Source organism: Geotrypetes seraphini, chromosome 5, assembly GCF_902459505.1.
Source record: "Geotrypetes seraphini chromosome 5, aGeoSer1.1, whole genome shotgun sequence".
In the NCBI taxonomy this organism is placed as follows: domain Eukaryota; kingdom Metazoa; phylum Chordata; class Amphibia; order Gymnophiona; family Dermophiidae; genus Geotrypetes; species Geotrypetes seraphini.
The window spans coordinates 89,385,576-89,404,629 of record NC_047088.1 but is presented as its reverse complement, the minus strand read 5'-3'; the positions used below and the strand labels follow the sequence as shown (position 1 = coordinate 89,404,629).

At 40.5% G+C, this 19,054-nt stretch overlaps 2 protein-coding genes across 2 annotated transcripts; both read left to right on the top strand.

The window, feature by feature from the left end:
- Nucleotides 1-255: 255 nt before the first annotated feature.
- On the top strand, nt 256-1,227 carry LOC117360345 (olfactory receptor 5V1-like). The gene has a single exon (XM_033944042.1). The coding sequence runs from the start codon at nt 256-258 to the stop codon at nt 1,225-1,227; it is 972 nt and encodes a 323-aa protein (XP_033799933.1).
- Nucleotides 1,228-13,700: 12,473 nt separating this feature from the next.
- LOC117360344 (olfactory receptor 5V1-like) lies at nt 13,701-14,672 on the top strand. Its single transcript, XM_033944041.1, has one exon. The coding sequence runs from the start codon at nt 13,701-13,703 to the stop codon at nt 14,670-14,672; it is 972 nt and encodes a 323-aa protein (XP_033799932.1).
- The last annotated feature ends 4,382 nt before the right edge of the window (nt 14,673-19,054 follow it).

Genomic DNA, 19,054 nt, shown 5'->3' with positions numbered 1-19,054 from the left:
ATGTAAGATGATGCCTTTTCCTAGGTACACTCTTGTGTGACGTGGATTGTTACTAAAAATCATGTTTTTCATACAGATAAGGGGGAGGGGGTGTCAAAAAATGATGGGCCCCGGGTGTCACGTATGCTAGGTACACCACTGGCTCTGAGCTCTATAATGTGATTGCATTACTTATTATAAAGAAATAATATGCACATTATTTGTTATAATTTTCTTTTTGTTTTCTCATTCTAATAGCTAGTCAGAAAAAGAATAATGGAAAAGAGAAATCACTCTGAAGTGACAGAATTCATCATTCTGGGGTTCTTTGAGTTTCCTGAGATACAGCTCCTCTTTTTTCTTATGTTTTTGATTATTTATCTGATGTCCTTGACAGGGAACCTTATTATTATAATCACAGTTTGCTCTGATCCCCATCTGCACAGTCCTATGTTCTTCTTCCTCATTAACTTGTCATTCCTTGAAATCTGTTATGTGACTGTCACAGTGCCTAAATTGTTGGCGGTGCTCATAGCACAGAATAAGACAATTTCTTTCATGCAGTGTATGATACAGATGTACCTGTTCTTAGTTTGCACAAATACAGAGATCAACCTACTCACTGCCATGGCCTATGATCGCTATGTTGCCATCTGCAAACCCTTGCATTACACCATCATCATGAACAAGAAAGTCTGCATAATTCTAGCCGTTGCTTCATGGACAATTGCATTTCTGAATCTAGTCCCTCATGTTACTATAATATCACAGTCATCTTTCTGTAGCTCCACTGAAATCAACCATTTCTTCTGTGACATCACAGCATTGATGATTCTGTCATGTTCAAAGACCAATGAAATTGAAACTATAAATTATATTGAAGGCCCACTTTTAAGTTTAACCCCACTCATATTAACAATTATATCATATGTGTACATTATTTCTGCTGTGTTAAAATTCCAGTCTGCTAAGGGACGACAAAAGGCCTTTTCTACCTGTTCCTCTCACCTCACAGTTGTTCTATTATTTTATGGGACCACTTTTGCTGTGTACGTGAGACTCAACAATGCTGACTCCATTCATCTTAATAAACTGCTTACTGTAGTGTATATAACTGCAATTCCACTGGTCAACCCCTTGATTTATAGTCTGAGAAATAAGGATCTTAAAGGAGCTTTATGCAAAGTAGCCAGAAGAGCTGAGAACTATTTTTCATCCAGAATTAATAAAACTCTGCACACTATTTGATCGCAATATCTCAACAATAAGTAAATAGTGTGGGAGGTGATTTTATAACATGGTACCTATATGAGATATCAAAAAGACTCATGCATGTGTATATTTACAAAGTTAACATAGGTGTTTATGGGGTTCATTTTCAAAAAAGAAAGGTGTCCCAAAAGTGACATAAAGATGTATGTGTTGATATTTTTCTCACCAAATCCTTCTACTTTGTTATTTTAAAAAGCTATTGTCTAGATGAATATCTATGCTGTTCACATTCAGTTTGTCTAAATCTCAAGAAGGCGAAATTTCCATGCAAATGCTTGGTCATATAAGAGAACAATAAATACATTTTTGTTGATCCATCGCAGTTGGAAATATTTTTGCAAGATAAATCTAAATCGGATAATTTACCCCAGATTAATTTAGAGGTTTGAAGAGAGGAGAGTTAAAAAGAAGTTGAACTAATATCCTGCCTGCAGATAAGGTGACTATGTACTTTATAAATTTTTCTTCTATATGTATTATTTACAGGTGCTCATCCACTGGGTAATAACAGTAGTCCTAATAATGTGGACTAGAAATAGTTAATGTATGATTTTATTGTTTTCTGGAACTGATTTGTATTTGCTTATAGTTTTTATTTGTTGTAATAAATGAATAATCTTATTTAAAAAATCACAAGAGTGAATATTAGAGGCATGGATGTGAGTGGTCTTATGATCTAGACATTTGTCTGGAAACAAAAAAATACTTGATCTAAAAGTTTTTAATAACAAACGTACTTTACCAATAAAAGAGATGCAATCAGTATAAGATCAATAATCTATGTAACACACGGCAAAACAAACAAACAAAAAAGTAGTGATGTGGATCAGACACAATCCGTTTTTCAGTTAGAAATAACCTTCTGGGGTCCAGTTCAAAGTATACCACTACATTTAAATATGCATTGAAGCATCCAAATATGTGTGTGTGTAATCATGAAGCACTGACAGCACACCATGACACAGTGAAAAACATTTTTCTGCCATAATGAAACAATTGGATGTGTGGGGCTAGATCTGTTTTAATAATGAATAAGTGTCAAAATTGTGCCCAAACTGACCAGATGATAACTAGATGGAAGTAGGCATGATCCCCCCTGCCCCACATTTACCCAGAAGTTTTGGGTAGTCCTTGTAGAACGTCAAGCAGATCTTTGGAATAGCCCAGTGATCAGTTCTTGGCAGTTAAGCTTTAATGTGAAGAAATGTAGGGTGACACATGTGGCGTGTAGAAATCCTAAGTTGCTGTGTGAGGTAGGAGATGAGTGGATAACATACATGGACCAGGAAATCCCTCACCCTATCTAATGAGTGAAGCAGCAATATGCAAAAAAGGAGTTATTCAGCTCACTGAGCAATAACTACAAAAATATCTTCAGTGTGCATTCCTTACTTTCTGTTACTGCATTTAACCTTTTCATTATCTTACAGATTCTACATTTGACAAACTATTTAATTGAATAGCGAGCTGATAACTAGCAATAATTGGGCCACCAACAGCCAATTTTTTGGAGTTAATTGGCTTCAATTAGTATTTGCATGTGATTTTGCTAAGAGTCATTCTTTAAAAATGCCTGCTCAAATCTTATAGCTAAGCGAATATTCAGTGCTAGCCAGTTAAGTTAACAGCGGACAAATAAGAACATAAGAACATAAGCAGTGCCACTGCCGGGTCAGACCAGAGGTCCATCCCGCCCAGCAGTCCGCCCCCGCGGCGGCCCAACAGGTCATGACCTGCCTTAATCACCAAATATAGGACTGCTATGTATGCGGGCCAATTTCCCCACAAAAATCATTCTAACTGGCCACCTTGGCAACCTTAACAACTATAGCAGCTTAAATGATAATCAATGCAAATTGCTTTATATACTGCTTTCACTTGCAATTAAAAATATACTACATTCCTAGAAAGACCACTCCAAGGTTGATTCAATCACTTGGTGGAATACCGTATGCTTAACGGCCAAATATGAAAAAATGATTGCAATTAGAAACAAGATGATTGTGAATTTTGACAAAATTTGGTTACCTTTACTCAATTATTGTACTTGATACTTTGATTGCTGCTTGCCTATATCTCCATTAGCATAGCTATACAGTACTTTATACCTTACTTACCGATCGCTTGACATTAATACCATTAGAATATTTCAATAGGGATATTGTTAATGTTTCACTAATGAATGTTTATCCTAACTAATATCCACAAAAACCTTCTTAGCAATATCTTATATCTTAGCAAAAACAAACCTATATTCTGATTTGATTACTTCATCGATTACTATATACCGTATTTTCACGCATATAACGTGCGCGTTATACATGATTTTACAAACCGTGCATAACCTTGCGCATTATACGTGTGAGCGCGTTTTACAACTTTTTTTTTCAATCCGATCGGCATCCCCCCTGCGAACCGACATCCTCCCCCCCCCGCTCGCGTCACCCCCCCCCTCCCCCGCAATCCTACATCTCCCCAGCACCAAACATCTCTTACCCGATTGGGCACCGGCACCAGCACCAATGCACAGGACGTGCCAGTGCCAGTGCCCGAAGATCCTCCCTCGTTGGTTTGGGCTGGGCTGGGCTGGGTGGTGCGGTGCAGGAGAGATCCTCCTTCTTCCTGCGCCGGGCTGGACTAGGCTTTGAGCATTTGCGCATGCTCAAAGCATCTCAGAGAGAGCGAGACCAGAAGGCTTTGAGCATGCACAAATGCTCAAAGCCTAGTCCAGCCCGGCGCAGGAAGAAGGAGGATCTCTCCTGCACCGCACCGCCCAGCCCAGCCCAAACCAATGAGGGAGGATCTTCGGGCATGGCACTGGCACGTCCTGTGCATTGGTGCTGGTGTCGGTGCCCAATCGGGTAAGAGATGTTTGGTTCTGGGGGGATGTAGGATCACGGGGAAGGGGGGGTGATGCGAGCGGGGGGGGGAGGATGCTGGTTCGCAGGGGGGATGCCGGATCGGATTGAAAAAAAAAGTTGTAAAACGCAGGTAAGCGAGCGGGGGGGGGGGGAAGGATGCCGGTTCGGAGTAGGCGGGAGGAGGTTTTAGTATGTGCGGTATACGCGTGTGCACGCTATATTAAATTTTTTTAATATAAATTTGTGTTCCCCGCGCGCTATATCTGTGTGCGCGTTTTACACGGGTGCGCGGTATATGGGTAAAAATATGGTACTTTGAGGGCTGAATGACTAGCTGACTATTTGGATATTAAATACGTCAATAAGTGTATACGTCAAATCTTATGAATAAGTGATACAGAACCAAGTTACTTGTTCTCTGTTATATTATTGTTTTTGGACTTATGTTTTATGTTGTATAAATGAAAACTTTTCAATAAAAATATTGAACACAAAAAACAAACAAACAAACAGACAGTTTCTACACTCAGGCCCTGATTCTGTATAGGACACCCGGGAGAGGTGTCCTATTCAGAATCGGGCCTACACTAAACCCCGATTCTGTAACCGGCGTCCATGTTACAGACGCTGGTTAGAGAATTGGGTTAGATTAGACACGGCCCGCTACACTTATCGCGGCAAGGGATCTCTCTGCCGCTATAAGTATAGCGGGCCGCGGCCCCCTGTCAGATTGCAGGCAGGAGGGTGCCCAAAACCTCATGCCAAAGATGCTCTTCCCTGACACTACCAACCGCCCCCCCCCCGACACTACTGATCTCCCTCCCACCCCGACACTACCGATCTGGCAGGAGGGTGCCCAAACCCTCCTGCCAGAAGATGCCCCCCCCCGACACTACCAATCGCTGGCAGGAGGGTGCCCAAACCCTCCTGCCAGAAGATGCCCCCCCGACACTACCGATCGCTGGCAGAAGGGTGCCCAAACCCTCCTGCCAGAAGATGCCCCCCCCGACAATATCGATCGCTGGCAGGAGGGTGCCCAATCCCTCCTGCCCGAAGACGCACCCTCCCCCCCCTGCGCTAACAGCCCCCAAACCTCCACCCCACCAAACTAACCTTTTCTTTTGGCCAGGCGGGTCTTGCCCGTCCAGCCGGCAGGCCCGCCTCGTCGAAATGAGGCGGGCCCGCCCCTTCCCGGCCCATCCCATCAAAGCCTAAGGCCTGATTGGCCCAGGCTCTAGAAGCCTGGACCAATCAGGCCTTAAGCAAAGCGGGTCCGCCCATCCCCACTTAATTTAAGGCCTGATTGGCCCAGGCTCTAGGTGCCTGGGCCAATCAGACCTTAGACTTAGTGGGGATGGGCGGACCCACTATGCCTAAGGCCTGATTGGTCCAGGCTTCTAGAGCCTGGGCCAATCAGGCCTTAGGCTTTGGCGGGATGGGCCGAGAAGGGGCGGGCCCGCCTCATTTCGACGAGGCGGGCCTGTCGGCTGGACGGGCAAGACCCGTCCGGCCAAAAGAAAAGGTTAGTTTGGTGGGGTGGAGGTTTAGGGCTGTTAGCGCGGGGGGGGAGGGTGCGTCTTCGGGCAGGAGGGATTGGGCACCCTCATGCCAGCGATCGATATTGTCGTGGGGGGGGCATCTTCTGGCAGGAGGGTTTGGGCACCCTCCTGTTAGCGATCGGTAGTGTCAGGAGGGAGGGGGGCATCTTCTGGCAGGAAGGTTTGGGCACCCTCCTGCCAATGATCAGACAGGCGGCCGTGGCCTGCTATACTTATAGCGGCAGAGAGATCCCTTGCCGCAATAAGTATAGCGGCCGCGTCTACTTACAATGTAGACCAGCATTTTGTTGGCCTACATTGTAAGCGTCTCTTCCTCTACTAGGGAGACGCGTAGGGCCGCCTAGGTTCGCCTAAGGCCCACCTAAGGCCCTTAAGCGAGCTTAGGCATCTTGCGGGCCTCCCTAGGCTCCCGGAGGTGCCTTCAATATAGGCGGCCTGCCTGGGGAGCATTTTTTAAAAAAACGTGCATCCCAATTGGCTGATTAGACAGCTGTAGGACGCCTACAGCTGCCTAAAATCGGGACGCACTTTGTAGAATCAGGGCCAGTATGTCTAACCTGGAAATGAATGCTGATTGTCTGATCCTTATCTTATTACAGCTGCCATCTACAGTTTCACATGTATGTATTGTGCCCATTATAATACTCGCCCTCAGGACATCCCCATCCCAACAGATAAAATACTGTATGCAAGAAAACCAGACATGGTGGTTAAAGAGAAAACTAAGAAAATGGCATTAATTATAGGATTGTCAGTCCCTGAGTAATCCTTCACTCATTTTGAGAGAGAAACCTTCAAGAACCATGAAATGTAGTCAGAGACAAAGCCAAAGTGGCAGAAAAATACAGAAATATATCCCATTGTCTTGGGAGCCATGGTTGATCTAAGAGAATTTCCAATCATACCTGGATATGTTGCTAATAGATTTTACATCTTTTGAACTCCAGAGTAAACTCATCTTTTGAACTCCAGAGGAAACTCTCTTTGGCAATATGCAAGTTTTATGATGTACAATAGCAGTAAATGTGAGACTGTGATCATATTCCACGTGACCTGACTTAGGGGTGAGGTTCATTTCTATCATAGTATGCACTAAAGTAACCCATTTGGAAAATTGCACCCAAGAGTAACCATGCATTCTGTCATCAAAAAATGCTGATATAATTCACTTTTCAGCTTGTTATACTTTTGTTCAAGATGTATACCTGGAAAATTCTTTTGGGATTTTATCTCATTGGCCCCAGAAATCTCTTAAATATCCCTGCCTGATCCAAGTCTTTACCATTAAGGAAGAAAGACTCTTTGTCACAAAATTAAGAGGCACAAGTAAGTATACCTTTCTGTGTCTATATTATGATTTGAAAATCATACAAACCAGCATTCAATTATATTGCGGAAATGTATGACCTAAAGCTCTATGCTCTTCAGTCATCCATTTCATTTCAAAATGCAGATGTATGGAGAGAAATAATTCAGCAATTTTAAGGAGATAATTGTATCTGTCTCAGAGTTGGTGCAAATTTGTGCAAGACTGTTTCAGGAGTATCTCAGGGAGTTTTATTTTGCCTTTATAAAGTAAGCATGAGATAGGTAAAGGTAAAGAGGATGGGACTTAATATTCTATCCTACTCTGGTTACAATCAAATTTTTTTTAGATATTTTGTACCTGGGGCAATGGAGGGCTTTAGTAACTTGTCTAGGCTCACAAGTCACTGCATTGACTACCAGGCTACTCCTCCAGTAGATATGATAATGTCCATGCATTTCAAGTGCTCTGGCTATATAGTCATTGAAAGTCATCCATAAAACTGCTATAGATACAGGACCATGTTGTTGTTTATGAAATGTATGAACCTTAGAATTACATTTAGAAATAGATTGTGCTGTGAGGGGCCTCTATAAAGTTCTCAGCTCAACTAATAAAGTGATTTTCCATTTTTTTTTGTTCTGTCAGAAAAATACAGAACAAAAATATGGAAAATTACTGGACTAAGTATATAGACCTCGATGGAGACTGACCCAACTTTGTTGGTAGTGTTGAAAACTTTTCGGTGGCAACTCATATTGTCCAATATTTTATCTATCTGGAAAGATTCAGATCATTATTCAGCTGAAATAGTAAAAAAAATTAAAAAAACACCAACTGCTATGGCTGAATTAAATGTAGATATTCAGTACTGCTACCTAGATAGTGACCACTCCTGAATAAGAGTATGAGTTCTCACAGAATGACCTCATCTATTTTTTTTAAAGTTCAAATATCCTGGCAGGAAAGATTCTGTAAATCTATTAACCCATGATATTCAGAAAATAGGTTGTATGGTGTATTGGTCAATGAATATATACCTAAGAGGGAAACTTTCAAAACTCTGTGGGCAGGTATTTTAGATCACTGTTTCTCAACTTGGTCCTGAAGTACCCACTTGCCAGTCAGGCTTTCAGGATATACACAATGAATATGCATACACTTGATTTGCATACACTGCTCTATTATATGCAAATTTCTTGCATGCGTATTCATTGTCGAAATCCTGAAAACCTCTCTGGCTAGGGGGTACTCCAGGACTGAGCTGAGAAACAGTTTTATATCATGCATTGTTTCCATTTTTTTTTTTTTTTTAAATTTAATATTTATTGATTTTTAATAATTGACAATAATTACAAGTCAATAAGCAAACATACACTGTAGTCTGAAATAGATCACATTCCAAAATTCTTAAAGAAAATCAAACTATACAAAGCATTGTTAGTCCACAATATATTTTGGAGGCGAAGTTAAGGAAAAAACTGAGATGAAACAATTAGGAAATTAATAAAAGACAATAATAAAGAGGCGATCTGACTGCTCTTGAACAATCTGCATTGAGCTAACTTGAAAACTAAGAAGCTCATGATGACTCTCTATCTGAGATAAACTTAGATAACTGTTGTGGTTCATAAAATACATATCTATTTCCTCCAAATATCATAACACACTTACAGGGATATCTTAGAACAAAGGTTGCCCCTAGTTGTACAGCCTGAGGTCTTAATACCAAAAATTGTTTTCTTCTTCTTCTCTGGGTTGGACGAGATACATCAGGATACATCCTAATTATGTTTGTCATAAACGGAACATCTTTATGCTTAAAAAACATCCTAAGCATCCAGTCCCTGTCCGAATCAATTGCAAACTGTACTATTAATGTGGCTGGGACCTGAATCTCAGTATCCGATCTCTCTAAAATCTGAGTCAAATCCAAACTATCAGCAGATAAATTCTGCTGATCTAAATTTGGATTTTGAGGTTTACTTCTCTTTAAAAGGTAATATATTTTTGAGAGAGGTGGATACGAGGTTTCTGGTACTTTCAAAATTTCTGACAGATATCTTTTAAACATAATAAGGGCAGTTGTAGATTGTACTTTTGGAAAATTAATAATCCGAAGATTATTCCTCCTAATAGAATTTTCCAGCATTTCTTGTTTAAAGTGCAAGCTAGCACTGTCCTTAACCCAAGTCAGGGCTTGTACTTCCAAAGTCTTTACTTTAATCTCAATGTCACTCATTTTGTTCTCCAGACTTGATACCTTATTTTTAAGTTCCAAATTTTCTGAGAGAACAGTAGTACAGCGTGAAGATAACTGTTGAATTTGACTCCCCAGAGAAGTTTGCATGTTTGATATGGCCTCCCATATGGATTCCATTGTAATTACCTTAGGCCTTTGCAAGGGGACAATCTCAGTTCCAATATGTCCTGTTGTGACCAAAGAATCAGTAACCACTTCAGAAATCTGAAAAAGTTCATGGGCTCCCAAAGTACCTGTAGCCTCCTGAGCAGTTGAAGAGAGTACATGAGCTTGCTGAGTTCTCTCAGCCGCTTCCTGGGATCCTAAGGGCTCCTCCTTCCCCCATACAGGGTTAGTCCTCCCACTCCGAGAGGACAGCAAGAGGGCATCCCGAGCCGGCACGTCGGCAAACGACTCCTCCGTTGCTGCGGGGCAGGAAGGCGGTCTACGCTCATCCGGAGAAAGAATGACTGCCTCAAAGGAGAGATCCCGCACCTCAGCTTGTGCAGTCTCTCCAGCCGAGGATACCTCCGGTTGTGGCGTTCGCGAGCCATGTTCCACGAAGGAATCCATCGGACCCAATGGTGTCGTTACTTCAACGGGAAAGACCCGAAGCTTAGATTTCCTTTTCACCATAGCTCACAGGAAAATTCCACCACGAGAACAACGGCGTCTCCGCAAACATTCAGATCGCCATCTTAGGTAAGCTCCTCGCCATCTTAGGTAAGCTCCTCGCCATCTTAGGTAAGCTCCTCATTGTTTCCATTTTTAAAGAAGTAAGTAGAGCTAAATTTTCCTTTAAAAAAATGCCCAGGAAAAAGCATCTGCAGACATTTGTACCTGCTTTTATATATTTTCCCCCAAAACCTATAATAAAGCAAAAAATCACAATCTTATTTTTCCTTAACTTGAGTGTCAGCTGGACTGTAGATAATTGAAGATTGGAGCCCTTTTTAATAGCGTTAGCTTTCAGTTAAGCTTCAGCATGCCTCAAGCACACTGTAACTGTTTATAATGAGGGCTGCATTTAGGATAAGGAGTTTTATAATTCTGATAGACACCGCTGCTCATTAAACAGTAGTAGTTTGTGTTATGAGTCAATTTAATTTTGATATCCACACTATTGATTGGCAGCTTTCCTTGAAAAAATAGATCACTGTGTAACTATCCCAACAGTTCCGCCTTGCGACTAGATGTTATAAAGTGGGCCTTTTATGTAAAACCATCATTGCGTGCTCCTATATCTCTCAACTAATGATGTCCAGCTTACTGCAGCTTGGTAAAAGGAGTTCTTAGGTTTGAAAATGATGAACTTATCTATTTTGTCGCTCAGTTTATGCCACCCATATGTAAAACTCCACATGAGCTATGTGTGTGCTTTTATCTGAATACAGGGAGGGCAATTTTAAAATAAGATTTGGTAGCAGAGAGAAAAGCAGTGACAGAATTCAAAAGGGGTCAGTAAAGGGATGGAGATGGGACTTGCCTACTATTATTTATGGTTACAAATTCAAGACGGTTTACATATATAGTTACTTATTTTTGCACCAAGGACAATGCAGAATTGGGTGACTTGACCAGGGTCACAGGGAACAGTGCTGGGATTGAACCTACAACCTCAGGGTACTGAGGCAGCAGCTCTATCACTAGGACCACAAAGGATCCCTATATAGCAAAAGGATGGCATAAAGCAAATCTTATTTTGCAATGGCACCTGGGCTCCCGGATTCCTTATGGAACATTAGTGTAACTTGGTATTGGCATGCATAGATCTAGTGTCATTATGTGCACTCAAATGCAGCAAAGTTATGCGTAACTTACAGTATTCTGTAAGTTCTATGCATAAAAAGGCAGCTCTGCCCATGCTAATCCTTTGTATCACCCGTGTGAATACCGCCATGACATTTACAAACTATGCCACATACCCATGACCTTACAGAGCAACACTTAGGTGTTTTGCTGTTACTTATTCACATAAATGTAATGTACACTTTTCCCAAAATGCAATTATTGGCGCTAGTTAGAATCAATTACCTCGCATGTAAATATACATTCAAGTTAAAATGGGGATGCAGAAATGAGCAGTCATGGGTAGGTCATGAATGAATCAGGGTGTTTCTTTAAGTTACACATGTAGTTATAGGTAGGTGTGAGCATTTGTGCCATGTTTTTGAGGGTGCATATGACTATGAGTAAATTTAGGCGTGATACCCGGTCATAAGCACTGTTTTAAGCTTGGTTTATAGAATAGCACTTTTCTCTGTGCCAATGTTTTAGTTGCCATATACGTATATAATTTACTCTCTATGCCAATCATTGGTCCAGAAAAACCTCCAATTTTAAATAAGAAATAACAGTTGAGGCATTCAACAATGGCAGCAAGGAAGAATCTGATGAAAAAAATACAATATCATGTTAAAAATCACAGTATCAAAAAACTCTAAATGCCAAAGATGGAGCTCTTAGCTGCACCCAGAGGACATTCTATGTCATATGAAATCTTCTATAGCTGAATATCCAGAAAATTAATTATTGCTCCTTTAAAGCAGAAACGCAGCAGTGTTTCATCCTTTAGTACTTGCTCAATCAAAATCTGTCAAACAAGCTTTCATTTCTGCTGGACTCTAAATTTCAATAAACATTAGGGTGTAGGGCCTAGTTATTAGCATGTGCTATTAGGAAGATGAGTTATTCATCACTATGGGGGGAATTTACCAATTTGAGCTACCATTTAAAAAGGTTATTTCACCACAAGCTGTGCTGTTTTAGCACAGGGTCTCATTGTATAAATGGCAACTGTGTAAAATAGTACGGATTAAGATGGAAGTTATCAAGGTGCAGTGAAAGGTGAGTATTTATGGCACTTTGGTGTAAGAGTCCCTCAGCCTGCCACTCCTATGGTAAATGAATATCCTGCTTTAAAGCCACCTCACAGGCAATGTCATTCAGTGGTCTGGGAGTTTGGCCCTAAACTCCACCGATCCAGGTTTCACCCACAAGCAAAGCCCCTCAATCCAACATCTCAGTCCAAGACCCTAACTCTGTTCCCATACATTTGACTGGCTTGGAGCTTTGATTAGGGGGTGGAGTCTTATGTTTGCAGTAGGGTGATTGATCAAGGGCTGGGGGCTGGATAGTAGGTGTTGAAGAGATTTATTGGGCTACTGGGGGTAGATTTGGAGAGTGAGAAGATGTCAATGAGGTTTGGGGACAATGATTGGGGGAGGGGCACCTGAATCACAGCCCTTTTAAGCTCTGGCTGAAAGCATCAGACTGTGGCTTTAAGTCCTGATGCTCCTCATGTTAAGCCTGGGCCAATTCCGGTTGGCTCAGGTGCCTAAGGCCCCTCCTGTGGGCGGGTCTTGAGGCGCCTGGGCCAATCAGGCATTTTGCGGCACTTGGTTATATCGCTATCATGGCAGGGGAGATGAGCCATATCTCCTGCCATAATCGTTGATGGGGGTGGGGGTGGATTCTGTAACCAGTGTTGTTTTTGACAGACACCGATTACAGAATCCAGCTTTTAGGCAAAAGACTGGCTCCTCCTTCGCCTAAAAACTCTTGTATTGGGTGTTTGGAACAGGCTTTTTTTGGGCTCATTATATGTGGTAAGTATAGACATAGCGGTGGTCTGGGCGTTTAAACAGCTGAACGTAGAGGCAGGCCATTATATAAAAAAAACTCCTTTAGGACTTTTTTTTTTTTGAGAATGGACATTTTCCCTGCTTCTACTTTCAATGTTTAGGGCCTTAGGCCAAAAGGGGACTTAGACATTTTTTTTTATTATTATGCCCCTCCACATGTTTTAAATGTTAAATGCTAACTATACTTAACATGGAAAAAATGGCTAATGCAAGATACATTAAAGTAAATGGGTGCTATTTATTGTTTTGGATTTGAGTATGTCATAAGCAGAGAATTTGCATGTAAGATTAAACTAGATAGCACGCTGACACTAATACATGCTAACTGGTTTATGCAGGCTTAATACAGGAACTCTTACTGCCTTATAAATAGGAGGTGGTAAGAGATCCTGTATTATTTTAGGTTGTTACATGCTAATGTTAACATTAGCACTGGACTGGAAAAAATGGAATCATGTTTTAAGGTTGCCATAGAAATGGCTGTAGTGTATGAAAATATACCAGGTACCCTATTATTAAGGCCATTTTCTACCACAGTTTAACAAAAGGGCCACAAAATCTTTTGTGAAACATGGTCAGATGGTTAGATTTTATGTTACCGTATAAAGATGCTTTACTATCTGCTTCATTCTTGGTGGATCCTTTGGTGTGGATTAAACTCTAGCTGCCATTCATAATCATGGATATGTTTTTTTAATACTCTTTTTATACAGGAAAGCTCTGAGCTACAGAATGTGATTGTATTACTTATTATAAAGAAATAATATTTACATTATATGCATTTGTTATAATTTCCTTTTTGTTTTCTCGTTCCAATAGCTAGTCAGAAAAAGAAAAATGGAAAACAGAAATCACTCTGAAGTGACAGAATTCATCATTCTGGGGTTCTTTGAGTTTCCTGAGATGCAGCTCCTCTATTTTTTTATGTTTCTGATTATTTATCTGATGTCCTTGACAGGGAACCTTCTTATTATAATCACAGTTTGCGCCAATCCCCATCTGCACAGTCCTATGTTCTTCTTCCTCATCAACTTGTCCTTCCTCGAAATCTGCTATGTGACTATCACAGTGCCTAAATTGTTGGCAGTGCTCATAGCACAAAATAAGACCATCTCTTTCATGCCATGTATGATACAGATGTACCTATTCCTAGTCTGCACAAATGCAGAGTTCAACCTTCTCACTGCTATGGCCTATGATCGCTATGTTGCCATCTGTAAACCTTTGCATTACACCATCATCATGAATAAGAAAGTTTGCATTATTTTAGCCATTGCTTCATGGACAATTGCATTTTTGAATCTAGTCCCTCAAGTTACTTTAATATCACATTCATCTTTCTGTAGTTCTAGTGAGATTAACCATTTCTTCTGTGACTTGACAGCATTGATGACCTTGTCATGTTCAGAGACTTCTGAAATTGAAACTATAAATTATATTGAAGGGCCAATTGTAGGTTCAATACCATTCACATTAACAATTATATCATATGTGTACATTATTTCTGCTGTGTTAAAATTCCAGTCTGCTAAGGGACGACAAAAGGCCTTTTCTACCTGTTCCTCTCACCTCACAGTTGTTCTATTATTTTATGGGACCACGTTTGGTGTTTACTTGAGAGTCAACAATGTTGACTCCTTTCATCTTAATAAACTGCTTACTGTAGTGTATATAACTGTAATTCCACTGCTCAACCCCTTGATTTATAGTCTGAGAAATAAGGATCTTAAAGAAGCTTTATGGAAAGCAACCAGAAGAGCTGAGAACTTTTTTTCATCCAGAATTAATAAAACTCTGCAATTGATGTAATTGATGTCAATATCTCAACAAAAGAATAAAAGGCGTGGTAGGTAATTTTATAGCATGGTTCCAATAAGAGATATCAAAAAGACTCCTGCAGTGGGTGTATTTTACAAAGTTAACATACGTAGTTGTCTATGGTGTTCATTTTCAGAAAAGAAAGGTGTCCCAAAATTGGCATAAAGGTGGTGAGTGTGGACATTATTCTCATCAAATCCTTCCAATTCGTTATTTTCAAAAGCTATTGTCTAGATGAATATCTATGCTGTTCATCTGCAGTTTGTCTAAATCTCAAAAAGGCATGCTAGAGGTGGTCTTATGACCTAGACATTTTTCTAGAAACAAAAAAATACTGTAGAAATGATGTTTTTGATGTAAAAGTTTTTAATAACAAATGTTCTTCACCAATAAAAGCAATGCAGTCAGTATAAGGCGAATCCATGTAGCACAACAAGAAACAAAAAAGGAGACCGCAGAACAGATGTACTTGATGCAGGCACTTTATTCAGTCAGTAAAATGTTACGTGATAATAATTGTAATCCACTTTTGCTTTAGGGAAATGGGGACCCAACATGGTGTTTCTATTAGATCATCTTTATCAAGTTTTCTTTTAAGGAAAAGTAAAGTGAAGGGCAACAAATGTACAGAAGAGTCTAGTGCCTTTTGAAAAGGAAAAGAGATTTTCACTGTAGTGAGTGTCTTCTCGTAGCAGTGCTGTAGACAGAGTGCTATGTAGCACACAGAAAAAAAATAGTGGTGTGGACCCGAAACAGGCTAGATCTGTTTTAACAATGAATAAGTGTCAAGAGTGTGCCCAAACTGACCACTAGATAAAAGTAGGTATGACCCCCCTCCACCACATTTCCACAAAGGTTCTGGATAGTCCTAGTAGAGCGACAAGCAAGTCTCTGGAATAGCCCGGTGGTCAGTTCTTGGCAGTTAAGCTTTAATGTGAAGAAATGTAGGGTGATGCATGTGGCGTGTAGAAATCCTAAGTTGCTGTGTGAGGTAGGCGATGAGAGGATGACGTACATGTACCAGGAAACCCCCCTTCCCCACTCCACCCATCTAATGAGTGAAGCTGCAATGTGAAAGAAAGAGGTTACTCAACTCACTGAGCAATAACTGCATAAACATCTTCAGTGTGCATTCTCACAGTCTGTTACTGGTTCAGTGTGTGGATTTAACCTTTTCATTATCTCACAGATTCTATATATGACACACTAATTGAATAACGAGCTGATTACTAGCAATAATTGGGCCACCAACAGCCAATTGTAGTTAATTAGCTCCAATTAGTATTTGCATGTGATTTTGTTAAGAACCATTCTATAAAGATGCCTGCTCAAATCTTTTAGCTAAGCGAATATTCAGTGCTAGCCGGTTAAGTTAATAGCGGGCAAATATAGGACAGCTATGTATACGGGCCAATTTCCCCACTAAACTTAGCCGACCAGCACTGAGTATTCAGTCTGCCAGCTAAGTCTCATGACTAGCAGCTAGTAAGGACCTTGTCCTATGCCTTAAGTAGTTCTGAGTAGGGCCAGCTTAGTTTACCTGGACAGGTACGAGTGAGCAAACATGAAATAAAAAAATTCAGCTATTACACTTTCTCACATTGCACCAGGATTTACTAGTTAGAAAAACTGTTGATAGATAAGGCCTAATCCAAGAGCAAGTGAGAATGTGGATTAGTAGCTATAAATGAAAAGTGGATAAGCTGGAATAAAATGATCAGAAATACAAAAAGTTTAAAAACAGGAATTTTAAGTTACCATATGGATTTGATATATGTCATGTGCTTGACGGATATAGGGAGGCAGGCTAGGACATTTTGTGATTGATGACTACCATATCAAATGTACCCCAGATGGAAAGCTTAAGTTTCTTATAGAGCTTCTTTGTATTAGAATGACCAGCCTGAACTAGGCCAATCATCAGGGAAATGTAGGCAGACAGGAGTTGGCTTTTGACCTGGTATCCACATACCAGGGGGCCCTAGGTTTGCCATGACTTGAGTTTGCTAAGGACAAATCTAAACCACATGTGTATCATGGTATGAATTGATCCAAAATTAAGTGTCAGAAAGTTAGGAAAAATTACATAATAGAAATTTTCTTAGGTAGCTATAGATTAGGAATATATGTTAACAACCAATATAGATTAGGAATATATGTTATTTTGATTTTCATATATCTGAAATCCTGAAGAGATCCTGATAAGGCAACAGATGGTGTTTGACCTCTGACCTTGAGCAACTTTTTTTCTACGTAGAATTTTGATGGGAGGGGTACCTGCTCTTTTCCATCTTTTCTTTGTGCAGTCTTAATGAGACAAAGATCTCAGAATAGAAAAGACACACTGATATTTACAGGAAGGGATGTAGAATCTGAGGAGTTTTGTAAGTATATTATAATATTGGTCTATGTATTTCTTCTTTTTATAAAATATGTAAGCTTAATGTGAGAATGTAACTTTTAGATATAAGAATGTAATTTGTGACACGCCTATATGAAGCTAGCCTTATATGGGAATAAATAATGTGAACCAATTAGACTGCAGATGGATTGTAACGAAGGAATGTCGTCATTTAGGATATATATGGACGTGTAACTGGTAAAACGTTGGAATTTTTTATGAGCAAGGCCAGCTTTTGGCTTCTGTAATAATTCTCTGATGCAAATGATACTCAATTGATTTGCTAATCAATTAATTGAGTACTCTTATGATCTAATATTGATATCTAATAAAAAATAAGATTTTGGATTTTATTAAAATATTTTGCATCATTATTTTTTTGTCATTTCATTTTACAACCCTAGAATAGTTATAAGTACGCGTGTGTGCAATTATCCTGATCACTAGCTAATAACTGCAAATATTCAGCGGAGATAACTGGCTATCTCCCACTGAAAATTAGCGGTTAGATGACCAAATGCTCTTTACGTAACCAGCCAGGAATGCTGAATATTGGGGAGAAAGGGTCAGATTCTCTTTATGGTGCCTAAAAAAGTGGTGGCGGCTGTTAATTTCAATGTGGAATTTAATTTTTTTAATGAACTTAATTGGCATGATTATTGGATCACACCATTAAAAGCTCATTAAAAAAATGATAATTAAAATTTATTTGAGTTCTGCACGAAACTTAACAGGATGCCTACCCATGCCTATATGTAGGCGCCGGTAGGTGCCTGCTGGCACCTGGTAGATCCTAACACCTAAGTAGGTGTGGTTAGGGGCGGAGTATAGGTGTTGGAAAGCATAGGCACTGCTAAATGCCTACAACGTAGGTGATAAAAACTCACCCTTACATTGCAGGCACCTACCGGCACTTAACTGCATTTAGGGACCAGTACGCATGATTCTATAAATGATTCTTAGATTTGATTGATATGTGGCAGATGCCATTTTACTAGAATCAAGCCTGAAATATTCATATAAACTATTGTATGTATTTTAAAGTAAGGTGAGAATTGAAATTGGTTTTGTAACAGCCATCAAAGCAGAAAATGGAACTTTTGAATCCAGTGAATTGAATACAGGTTATATGACATGCAGCCCCTGAAGTCTTCCATTGTGGCATTCAAACGGTTAGCTGAAATACTCTTCAAATCTTGTAAATGCATTAATTTAAATCATGACTACTTGCGTTAGTAATTGCAAACAATTTCTTAAATGTGTCAATCAGGTGTCTCATTTATGGAATTTGCTACTTTTGACAATCCAAAATAAAGTATGTTTGAAAATATATCCTTGAAGTGTTATCCCATATAATAAAACCCTAAGCGCGCATGCGCACTTAGGGTTTCGTGATCCCTGCGGCCGTGTTTTCTGATCCGTGGCCGGATTCTATTTTAGAATGCGGCAGCAGGGATCACTCTGGCCACTCCCCTGCTCCCGTCCTCACTCACCAACCACTGGAGGAAGCGCAGGCAAGCTCTCTCCCTGCCCGCCGCCCTGTCACTCCTCACACGTGCATGTTTTGGGGACGGGCACACCTTCTGTATCTGAGGCCCGGCGCACAGCTCCACCCATGCAACCACTCCTCCCCTCACTCACTAAGTGGCAGCATCTTCGCTCCGGGACCCGTTGACCCTACTATCTTTCCCTCCCATGTGACCCTCCCAGCGAGATGACCTTAACAACAAACCTCCCTCCAGAGCTGGCAGCCGCAGCACACTAAACAGGCTGCTTCGCGGCTTTCTCCTGCCGGTGAGTCCCTCTGCTGCGTCACTGATGATGTCATTAGTGATGCGGCAGAGGGACTCACTACCTCCTGCCAAGGAAAGCTCCCTAAACCATCCCCTAACTTTTACCCTGCCTCCTGAAAAAATAAATGCAGGAGGGAAGCCCACTCCCTCCTGCTACTGGATGCTCCTCCGGACCCTAC